The 11750-nt window shown below is 43.9% G+C and overlaps 1 protein-coding gene across 1 annotated transcript in view; it reads right to left on the bottom strand.

The window, feature by feature from the left end:
- The window catches only part of pola1 (polymerase (DNA directed), alpha 1), a 355602-nt gene extending 344153 nt beyond the window's left edge, over positions 1 to 11449 (bottom strand). The window contains exons 1-8 of the mRNA XM_070893369.1: positions 11357 to 11449; positions 8607 to 8731; positions 6248 to 6344; positions 5981 to 6061; positions 4947 to 5050; positions 2248 to 2310; positions 2003 to 2104; positions 667 to 883 (exon numbers count right to left, since the gene is read on the bottom strand). Coding sequence (XP_070749470.1) covers positions 667 to 883; positions 2003 to 2104; positions 2248 to 2310; positions 4947 to 5050; positions 5981 to 6061; positions 6248 to 6344; positions 8607 to 8731; positions 11357 to 11399 — 832 coding nt within the window. The 5' untranslated portion in view covers positions 11400 to 11449. The remainder of the gene's footprint in view (positions 1 to 666; positions 884 to 2002; positions 2105 to 2247; positions 2311 to 4946; positions 5051 to 5980; positions 6062 to 6247; positions 6345 to 8606; positions 8732 to 11356) is intronic.
- Positions 11450 to 11750: the final 301 nt, after the last annotated feature.

Here is an 11750-nt window from a genome sequence, read left to right on the forward strand (position 1 = left end):
GCTGTAAAGTGCTTTGAGACGTCCGGTGGTCGTGAAAGGCTCTATATAAATGCAAGTCTTTCTTTCTTAAAGTCACACACAATCCTGACATATATCCTTGTTGCTGGGTTAATGTCCTGAAATTCCCTATCCAATACCAATGTGGGAACACCATCACCACAAGAACTGCAGCAATTAAAGGTGGTCCATCATCACCACCTTCTCAGGGAAACTAGGGACAGGCAATAAATGTGGACTTTCCAGCGTGATCCACACCCCAAGCGCACAATGGCAGGAATGGACTTGATGAACATGGATTATTGATGGCGATGTGCATGCAAAGCTAGAGGGGATTTTTGTAACCCAGTTTGGCGATCTCACAGGGGCGAAAATAAAGCCGTAAGTTACAGCCAAATAATGTTAAGGATCGGAGTTACAGGGAGAAAGACACACAAATTACAAAAGGTGCACCAAAACAAAGCCACACAATAACCATTAGACCCCTACTAATCAAAGCCCTCAGTTTGGACTAGCACATGAAACGGTCAGCTGGGTTTAGCAGCAGAGGGCTGCTCACACCTTTGGAACAAGACTACAGCCCAAGTCACTGCCCTCATGAGACAAAGGATAAGGGTAGGGGGAACAAAGCTTACATTTTTGAGATGATGATATACATAAACATCATACCATCAGCATATTTCTCTTCTTTTACAACCACAGCCTCTGGAGTGTCCTTTTTCCCCACCGATTCCACCCTCTTTTGTTCTTGCTTCACAGGCACCCGTTTGGCCGAGGAACTCGCTGGAACAGGGTACGCTGAATCCACAACACTGGCTACTTCTTTAGGCACAGCTGCTTTCCTTACAGAACTGTTCTGGTGACTAGAATTGGGGACTGGAGAAACCTGAGGGTTGAAAAATGCAAGCTTTAACTTTAGTTTAGCAACTGCCAAGAATTCAGTTGTCATCAGATCACTAATCTTAACTGGTCTGAAGACAATAATATTGGAATGATGCAGCACGATAGTCACAATTAAAGATACAAATATTGCAAGGGGTCAGGGGACGTCAAAGCTCCTTCTCTCCCTCTTCTGTCTATTCGGCTGCTACTACTGGTCATTGCTCATCCAAACTTTATCTTCTCACTCCTTCTACTTATTCCTCCCTAAATCATCTTCCTCTTCCCTACAAAACTGTGGGACTCCTTACCTCCGTCAGCCTCTCCTTCCTCCGACCATTTACACCCAACTGTGGAGGGGGGGTCACTTAACTACTTGTGGATTTACCTACTTGCCTCAACTTTGGTGGCCCCCTGCACTGGTGGCCCCCTGCACTGGTGGCCCCCTGCACTGGTGGCCCCCTGCACTGGTGGCCCCCTGCACTGGTGGCCCTGTCCCTTCTTTAGGTTTCTCAGAGAGAGAGACAGAGAGAGAGAGAGAGAGACAGAGAGTGTGAGTCAGGAATCATCGTCCTACACTCTGGTATAAAGATAGGGCAGACAGCTCATCATGTGACAGTGAGATGACATGAAGTGTTCCAAAGTAATTTAGCTACACTTTGCAAAGCTTTTTGCTGAATGTACATTTGACATGAGCAACATATCTCACGTACAATGATCTCTTCTACAATCATATAAATGTAATGTGCTCAGTTATGTACATTTTTGGTCTTTAAGGTCTTTGTTATACATCTCACTTGCCCAAGCCATTTGCAAGATGCCTCACATCTGCATATCTGATTGCACCAGAGAGAGAGAGAGAAGCAAAATTGGAAGATATATGCAACACATCTGCTGGCAGAGAAGAGTTCAAATAAAGTCATTAGAAAATCTGGTCATCAATAAAGTGTTCTTTTAATTTATACATTAAAAATGTATATATATTAATAAAGACACAAAACACTTGGAAACATCTGTTCCACTCTTCCTTTATCAGAAGCAGTCATAATGAAACAATGTCATTGGAGATTTTACTGCACACTCTCAAATTCCAGGCAGAGATGATTTTTTAAAAATTTGATGGTACCTTTGGTATGGGTGGTTTGACGGAAAATGGATTCGCTGATGCTCCGACAGGCTTTCGCTTCTTCAAAACTACAACAGGAGGTGGCGCAGGTATCGAAGATGCCTGTTAAGTGCAAACATTGATCGCTTAGGAATACAAGCACTAAAGCGAAGCATGCAAAAACCACAACAGGAACAGGGAACAAACAATTCAACAGCACACAATGTAATTATCTGAAATAATTTAAACATGATTTGGCTCCTTACCTCTGCATGAAGATCCTGAAGTAGATCACCCAGTAGATCATCCTTGGACAGATCAACATCTTTCTGCAACAAATCAAAACCGAATTTATTTATTTATATATATAATATATATATATATATATATGCGCAGTGAATTCTTCAGGGACAAGAATCCCAAGATATGAGAAGACGCTAGAGAATCTGGGGCTCTTTTCACTGGAGTAAAGAAGATTAAGAGGAAACCTAACAGGTGGTCAATGTTCCGTGGGATTTTAATAAAGTTAGCAACTAGAGTATGAATACAAGATTGCACCAAGAGAGGCGATGACGAGGATAATTTTAAACTTTTTTTTTTTAAAAAAGGGTAGTTCAGATGCAAAAAAAAGTATAGGGGCCCACAACCTTTTAATTGTTTCTTTTTTCAAATACTTATCCACTTTCCTTTTTTAAAAGCTATTGTCATGAAAACAAAATCCACAATAGCTTTTAAAAAAAGGGAAGTGGATAAGTATTTGAAAAAAGCACGATTAAAAGGGCATGGGCCCCTACATTTGTTTGGGGTGCACGGCCCCTTTAAGGGGCTGCATGGCCCATTCAGTTTTTCACCATTGGAAAAGCCAGTCCCAGGCTGAGCGGACGGGCAGAGAGCTGCGCGGCCACGCAGCTTAGAGGGAGCATTGGTGTGGAGAAAGGGCAAAGTAATGGGACTAAGTGGATAGTGTTCAGAGAGCCTGCACAGCTGTGACGGGCTGAATGGCATATCCTTGTGTGCAGCAGGGTTGTGTTTTAAATTTGGAATGTAAATAAATGTCACCGCCGCACAGCACTGCACTCCAGTCATCAAGATTCACGGCGCGGCCCTCGACAACGTGGACCATTTCGCATTTCTCGGGAGCCTCTTATCAACAAAGGCAGACATTGATGCGGAGATTCAACATCGCCTCCAGTGCGCCAGTGCAGCCTTCGATCATCTGAGGAAAAGAGTGTTTGAAGACCAGGCCCTCAAATCTACCACCAAGCTCATGGTCTACAGGGCTGTAGGTGACACCCGCCCTACTGTATGGATCCGAGGCATGGACGATGTATAGAAGGGACCTCAAGTCGCTGGAGATATATCACCAACAATGTCTCCGTAAGATCCTGCAAATCCCCTGGGAGGACAGGCGTACCAACATCAGTGCCCTCGACCAGGCTAACATCCCCAGTATTGAAGCACTGACCACAGTCGATCGGCTTCGCTGGGCAGGCCACATAGTTCGCATGCCAAATATGAGACTCCCGATGCAAATGCTTTATGCGGAGTTCCTTCGTGGTAAACGAGCCAAAGGAGGACAGCGGAAACGTTACAAGGACACCCTCAAAGCCTCCCTGGTAAAGTGCGACATCACTACTGACACCTGGGAGACCCTGGCCAAAGACCGCCCGAGATGGAGAAAGTGCATCCGGGAGGGCGTTGAGCTCTTCGAGTCTCAACACAAAGAACGTGAAGAGGCCAAGCGCAGGCAGCGGAAGGAGCGCGCGGCAAACCAGCCCCACCGACCCCTTCCCTCGACGAATGTCTGTCCCACCTGTAACAGGGTCTGTGGCCCTCGTATCGGAATGTTCAGTCATCAAAGAACTCACTTTGGGAGTGGAAGCAAGCCCTCCTCGATTCCGAGAGACTGCCTATGATGATGTAAATAAAGGTTGCGATTCACAGCAACAGTCCAGTTCTCTGCAGCCACAGCTATAAAGGCCACTGATTTTGTGTTATGGCAAAGCTGACAGCCAACACTCCAAATTGTTGTAAAATCTGGAATAGGTTTTGAAAGTACAGCAGGAGCACTGGAATTGTACATGATAATCGGGTGTCTGATTTAAGATGCTCATGTGAATTGGGCTTATGCAGGTTGTAGCATTATCAAGGGATGGCTGAAGGACCTTTAGAAGGATTCAAAAAGAAGTGTGGATGACACCTCCTTGCCTGGGAAACTAGTTCCATTAATTGAGGCTAAAAGTCAAACTGGGCTGTCTGTTGTCATCCAATACCAAAGGTTACCCAGCCACTCGAGCCAAAGTTTTGCTCGTTTAAATTAAGCAAAGGCCCTCTGACTGATGAATTCCTTACCTACAGAAAAGGCGGCAATAGAACCTGGTCTACTTTGAATGGAAAGTTTAATCTGAGCTTCACAAAGCTTGAAGATCTCTACTATACTAATCGCTAAGAATATTATAGTAGGACACGGATTATAATAAAAATATATATAATCCTGAATTACTTAAACAAAATGGACATTCAGCACACAACTAATACGTCAGGCCTTTAACAAGTTCCAATACTTTTCCCATGTCCCTCTAACCAAAACTCTCATTTTTCCAGACTGCAGTGCGAGAGGACGATTAATGGAAAGTCAAGATGGCAAAGAACAAAGGCAAGGAAAAGATAAATGGTCCTTAACGGCATTCAGATAATCAAACAACTTAATGTGCATTTCCATACATGATGTTCCATTGTACACAAGCAATATTGGCATACAAATCACAACCGTCAAGGCCTAAAAAGGTGCATACCAGTAACTGAACTTTAAAAAAATTACATTTCACCTATTACCTTGCCAAGGACAGGTTTGTAACTGAGTTTCCAAAAAAGAGCAAGAGAAGGGAAAATAAATAAACGCACTAGGCATCAGAAAAGCAGGGAACAGGTATCCCCCATTTACTATGAAGCGATTATGCCTCACCTCAGCTTTCTTCTTGATCGTGCTGGCCAAAAACATAGATTTGATGTTGTTGGGCTTTGAAACAATCACATTCTTCTCTTTTGTTGCACTGGAGTTTCCTTTGCCTGCAAGGAATCATAAAATAGCAAACAGAATCCGGGCATTTTAACAAAAAGACAACATCTAAAGTTTTAAATGTATGATCCATCCAAAAATACAAGTACTTAGATATATAACTACTTTAATTTATATAGCAGCTTTAAATGTAGTAAAATGTCCCAAGGCGCTTCACAGGAGCGTTACAAAACAAAATTTGACACCGAGCCACGTAAGAAGACATTCGGGCAGGTGACCAAAAAGGTAGGTTTTAAGGAGCGTCTTAAATGAGACAAGAGAGGTAGAGAGGTTTAGGGAGGGAATTCCAGAGCTTAGGGCCCAGGCAGCTGAAGACACTGCCACCAATGGTTGAGCAATTATAGTGAGGGATGCTAAAGAGGCCAGAATTAGAGGAGCGCAGACATCTCATGAGATTGTGAGGCTGGAGGAGATTATAGAGATAGGGAGGGGCGAGGCCATGGAGAGATTTGAAAACAAGGATGAGAATTTTAAAATCGAGGCGTTGCTTAACTGGGAGCCAATGTAGGCCAGCGAGCACTGGGGTGATGGGTGAAGGGACTTGGACATGGGTGGCAGAGTTCTGGATGACCTCTGCCACCCATGGAACATGGGAAACTGGCCAGGAGTGCGTTGGAATAGTCAAGTCTAGAGGTAACAAAGGTATGGATGAGGGTTTCAGCAAAAAGCAAAATACTGCAGATGCTAGAAACCTGAAAAACACAGAAAATGCTGGAAATACTCAGCATTTCAGGAAATACTCAGCATTTCAAGGCAAGTTCCCTGCCTCTGTACTTGCTTAAAAACTGTTACATCTCGAACTTCTTTCAATTGTAATGAAAGGTCACAGACCTGAAACATTAACTCTGTTGCTCTCCACAGGTGCCGCCTGACCCACTGAATATTTGCACCACTTTCTGGTTTTACTGATGAATCCTTACCTTTCTTTTTTGTATCAAAGACATCTTCAGCCAAGTCATCATCAAAAACTTCTCGACCATCTTCCACATAACCAATCCCATCTGGCAAATACAAATATACTGTAGTATTAAAAAAGTGATCTACAATAACAGTAAAAATATCTTATTTAGAAGACACAGGTAATTATTGGGATGATGCTCATCAAGTCTTCAGGAATTTGCCTTAGCAGGACACACAGCTCCCATCATCAAGAAGGGGGAATTTAGTGAACGAGGTTAGGTACCTACCATCATCAACTATCCAGTCGTCATCCTGCCGTTCACATACAAGTTTGGAGTACTGATCTTCGTCAAGCTCCTCATAAACATTTGAAATCTGTTCAACCTGAAAGACAGTAGCATTTGACACCATGTTATACCACATGGGCCAAGAAGTGGACTTCAAGCTGGAACATCTGAATCACTGCCACAAAATACAGGTTCCTTAGAAAGACACCCAGGGCTAACAATTTTACAAGAGAACCCATTTGAATCAGTGATGTGTGCACATGTTAAGTGTCCATAAACAAAGTACCATCTGCCAAAAAAGAACACTTATCGATCACAAGAATCTAACTTACAGATCAAATCCATTAGAACTTAAAATAAATCTATTTTTGAAGGACAGCACTGCATATAGATCCTCGGCTCTCAGATATAACAAGGTGGAAAGTGCATGTGCGACATGGCCAACAGTGTTAGAATGGAAGCTGTTCGGAGAAGGTTCGCAAGGTTGATTCCATAGATGAGGAGGTTGACTTATGAAGATAGGCCCAACCTACTCAACCTATACTCATTGGAGTTCAGAAGAATGAGAGGTGATCTTTTCGAAACATATAAGATTATGAGGAGACTTGACAAGTTGGATGCAGAGAGGATATTTCCACTCATAGGGGAAACTAAAACTAGGGGCCGCTCATTTAAAACTGAGATGGAGGAGGAATTTCTTCTCTCAGGGTTGTAAATCTATGGAATTCTCTGCCCCAGAGGGCAGCAGAGGCTGAGTCATTGAATATATTTAAGGTGAAGATAGACAGATTTTTGAGATAAGGGAATAAAGGGTTATGGGGAGTGGGCAGGGAAGTGGAGCTGAGTCCATGATCAGATCAGCCATGATCTTATTAAATGGCGGAGCAGGCTCGAGGAGCAAAATGGCCTACCCCTGCTCCTATTTCTTATGTTCTTATGTTATGTGTTGATCTAGTGCTTTAAACAATATTGCCTTCCTGCCACTAGAGGCCCTCCAGTAACCGCTGACAACAGAAAATTGATTCTGGAGCATTTCCATATGTCCCACAGGTGCCACGGTGATCATAAATTTACAACAGACATTGATCTCAAACCACAGACTTTTTGGAATACTCTTGCCTGAGTCAGAAGGTTGTAGGTTCGTGCCCCACCCCAAGACTTGAGCACACAATCTATACTGACACTACAACACAAGAATCAGAAGACAAGAATTAAGAGCCATACGGCCCCACGAGCCTACAACACAGTACCAAGGAGGTGCTGTCTTTGAAACTGGATGTAAAACCATTGGTTTGCAGACCAGAGTTAAGTTTAGGTTATACCTGTACATAATCCAGTACAATAAAGAGAGAAAATCCTGATGCATCAATAATCCCAGTTTCCCTGATCTCTGGATGTATACATCCCCCATTACTCTAATTGCTCTTATCTGGGTAACTCTCCTCCACCCTGCCCACATGTCCTGATGGCCTTTCTCTCTCACATTTTGACTTTGTGCGAATATTCCCCTCCCAAACTAATTGAAATCTTTCCCCATGCCCTATTTAGCCATTCCACAAGGATGTAGGTGCCTCATCAGTTTAGGTGAAGGCCATCCCATCTGCACAGCCTTCCCTGGCCCCAAAAGTAGACCCAGTGTCCCAGGAATCTGAAACCTTCCCTTCTACACCATCCTTCCAGCCATATATTGACAATCCTAATCTTTCTCTCCCGGTCTGGTCCAGTGTGGGGCACTGGGAGTAATCCAGAGATTGCTACCCTGGTGGTTCTACTTCTTAAATCATAGAATGGTTAAAGCACAGATGGAAGCCATTCGACCAGTCGAGCCCATGCCAGCGCTCTGCAAGAGCACTTCAGCTAGTCCCACTCCCCTGCCCTTTCCCAGCAGCCCTGCAATTTTTTTTCCTTCTGGTACTTATCAGATTCCCTTTTGAAAGCCACGATCGAGTCTGCCTCCACCACGCTTTCAGGCAGTGTTTTCCAGAACCGAATTTAGCTCTTTGGAATCCATTTGCAGAACCTGAACCCTATCTTATCTATGCCATTGGTTCCCATAGGAACCATAACCTATGACAACTCGCTCTCCCATTCCAGAACCTTTGGTCTCTGCTCTGTTATGTCCTGAACCCTGGCACCTGTGAAACAACGTAGCATTCAGGACTTTGGATCTACAAAATGCTATCTACCTCCTATCGACTGTTTCTCCCATGGTAGCCACTTAACTGACATCAGTCATATGAACTTGGTTTCCTTATCAACAAGAGTAACTAAATACTGCTGTGGAAATTTAATGGTCAGAATTTTTGAGTTAACATATCTTTCCTTAGCCAGAAATATAACTTGCAATTAACTAGTTTACCTCGTATTTTATTTTCTCGCCGGCCTTGGCCTTCTTCAGGCGTTCCAGTGCCGCTACTCGTCCTCCTTTATCTTTGCGATCCCGTTTCGAGCGTGTTACTGCCAAGCTACATGAGTTAGCATTATCTGAAAAATTAATTTGAAATTACATCATACATTAATCCACATAGATATGGGGAGTGGGACCAACTGGATTGTTCTTCGAAAGAGCTGGCGCAGACTCGATGGGCTAAATGGCCTCCTTCTGTGCTATTATATGATTCTACGAGCTTCACTTTAGACCTAGATCTATAGAAAACTTAGCTCTCAGTGACATTACCTTTCAATCAGTAGGTTGCAGCCACAGACCTCATCTGGAAATTTGGATTCATACATTATACCACAAAGTGGTTTCCTTTCCAATGAAATAATAATCATCTTGCAGTACTTATGGCAAAGTATACAGGTTAGCCTGGATCTTGGACAACAGCTCAACCTAGCCTCACCTGGAATATTGTGTTCAGTTTTGGTCTCCTAATCTGAGGAAGGACATTCTTGCTATTGAGGGAGTGCAGCAAAGGTTCACCAGACTGACTCCCGGGATGGCAGGACTGACATATGAGGAAAGACCGGATCGACTGGGCTTGTATTCACTGGAGTTTAGAAGGATGAGAGGGGATCTCATAGAAACATATAAAATTCTGACGGGACTGGACAGGTTAGGTGCAGGAAGAATGTTCCCGATGTTGGGGAAGTCCAGAACCAGGGGACACAATCTAAGGATAAGGGGTAAGCCATTTAGGACTGAGATGAGAAACTTCTTCACTCAGAGTTGTTAACCTGTGGAATTCCCTGCTGCAGAGAGTTGTTGATGCCAGTTCATTGGATATACTCAAGAGGGAGTTAGATATGGCCCTTACAGCTAAAGAGATCAAGGAGTATGGAGAGAAAGCAGGAAAGGGGGACTGAGGTGAATGATCAGCCATGGTCTTAATTGAATGGTGGTGCAGGCTCGAAGGGCCTATAGCACTTATTTTCTATGTTTCTAGCTGTATACAGTTTTGCCCAGACCCTATATGGCACCACATTAGGTTCAATTTGATCAATAATGCAAAATGTCTGTGTAAACCTGTAATTACACTACTTTACAAATGGCTGCACTACAGGAGGGAAGAGTGTAATTGGAGCAAGACAAGTTTGCACAGTTTCCAATATAAATATAGAATGTATAATGGTAAACACTGACAGGGAATGCATGCAGACAAGATTTTTAATGACCAGAGCATACAATGTTTACTGCAAGAGGGACATTTACTGTAGAGGGACACTGAAGGTGCATCAAGCTTTAAGAGTTTTACTGCATGGGCTTCAACATCTGGCTTTGTGATTTAAGCCTGCACCAACTGTGGCAAGGAGTGTCACAAGAATTGGACTCTTCAACCACTTGTGATGTTGTAGCGTGGCAAAATAGCTGAACTGTTTTGGCGCTTACACCATTGTCCTTCGAGACAGATGGCTGCCTATTCGTAGAGGGATATTACTGAGAAATTCAAAGTTCTGTAAAGATTTGAAGTGTGTAGTACTTAATAAGCATGAATCAGATGACATCTCATCATTAAACCAATCAGAATAACAACAGTCCACTCCACCAAGGCTGACTTGTCTCAGATTCTGTGGTTGTCCTGAATTTAGCTGCTATGTTTTTACTGCAAGACAGTAGTAGACTGGAGACAGATACATTGAAGGACAGCCATTAAAACATACCATAGTAGAATAGTTGTAATTTAAATTGCTCATGCATACAAAACAGTTAGCTTTTTAATAAAATTGAGGTTTCCTTTAGGAAGAGGGGCGAAACACTGAAATATTCCTCAACATAAAACAGTGACACTTGGCAGTTCTGCAGCAACGATTTACCAGCAGCACACATGAGTGTTTAGACAGGTTAGATGCAGGAAGAATGTTCCCAATGTTGGGGAAGTCCAGAACCAGGGGTCACAGTCTAAGGATAAGGGGTAAGCCATTTAGGACCGAGATGAGGAGAAACTTCTTCACCCAGAGAGTGGTGAACCTGTGGAATTCTCTACCACAGGAAGTTGTTGAGGCCAATTCACTAAATATATTCAAGAAGGAGCGAGATGTAGTCCTTACTAATAGGGGGATCAAGGGGTATGGTGAGAAAGCAGGAATGGGGTACTGAAGTTGCATGTTCAGCCATGAACTCATTGAATGGCGGTGCAGGCTAGAAGGGCCGAATGGCCTACTCCTGCACCTATTTTCTATGTTCCTATGAGCGTTGTTGCATTGCAAGGTCATAGGTGAAGTAATGAAGTCACATGATAACTCAAACTTCCTCTGCTAATGCATTGAATTCTCAAATTTGAATCAAGTTTAAAGACATCATCCCAGAGTGAGAACCAATAGAGGTTAAAAGCAGACAGTCCCAGCACAATAGCTGTACATGTTAACACTCAGTGCCCAGCTTGTAGGCACCAGCTGTATCTGTAACACACCGGAACTTAAAACAACCAACTGCAGCATGAGTCATGGCTCCTGCACATCAGCTGCATCTGTAACTCTGCCCTGAGCCGGTGAACAGACGGAATACAATCCCCGTCTCCGCAATATCCAGTAACCAGCTCCCAGCTATACCTGTCCTGCCAGTGCCTGGTGCGCAGACCCGGTGCGCAGACCCTGCACCCAGCCCCAGCCCCCTCCCCCGCCCCCTATTACCCCATTAGCCGAGCAGGTCTGTCTCCCTTTCCCCACTACCTTGCTGCTCGGGCTCGGCGCCCGCCTCCCTCTCCGGTCCCATTCTCGTCCCCTTTCGCCTGCCGTTGATTCACTACGAAATCTGGCGCCAAATCCACCGGAACTAAAATGATGAAACTGCTGGGTCGGAAAAACGTCACGCAGGAGCGCGCGAAAAGGAACCGTGCACAATAGGGCGCGGCCATCTTTGATCAAGTCAGGATGGCATTTCTGAGCGTGAGAGAAATGGGAATATTTACATTTATATAGCGCCTTTCACGACCACGTCTCAAAGCGTTTTACAGCCAATGAAGTACTTTTGGAGTGCAGTCACTGTTGTAATGTGGGAAACGTGACAACCAACTTGCGCACAGCAAGCTCCCACAAACAACAATGTGATAATGACCAGATAATC

The sequence above is a fragment of the Pristiophorus japonicus genome, chromosome 11 (assembly GCF_044704955.1).
Source record: "Pristiophorus japonicus isolate sPriJap1 chromosome 11, sPriJap1.hap1, whole genome shotgun sequence".
In the NCBI taxonomy this organism is placed as follows: Eukaryota; Metazoa; Chordata; class Chondrichthyes; family Pristiophoridae; genus Pristiophorus; species Pristiophorus japonicus.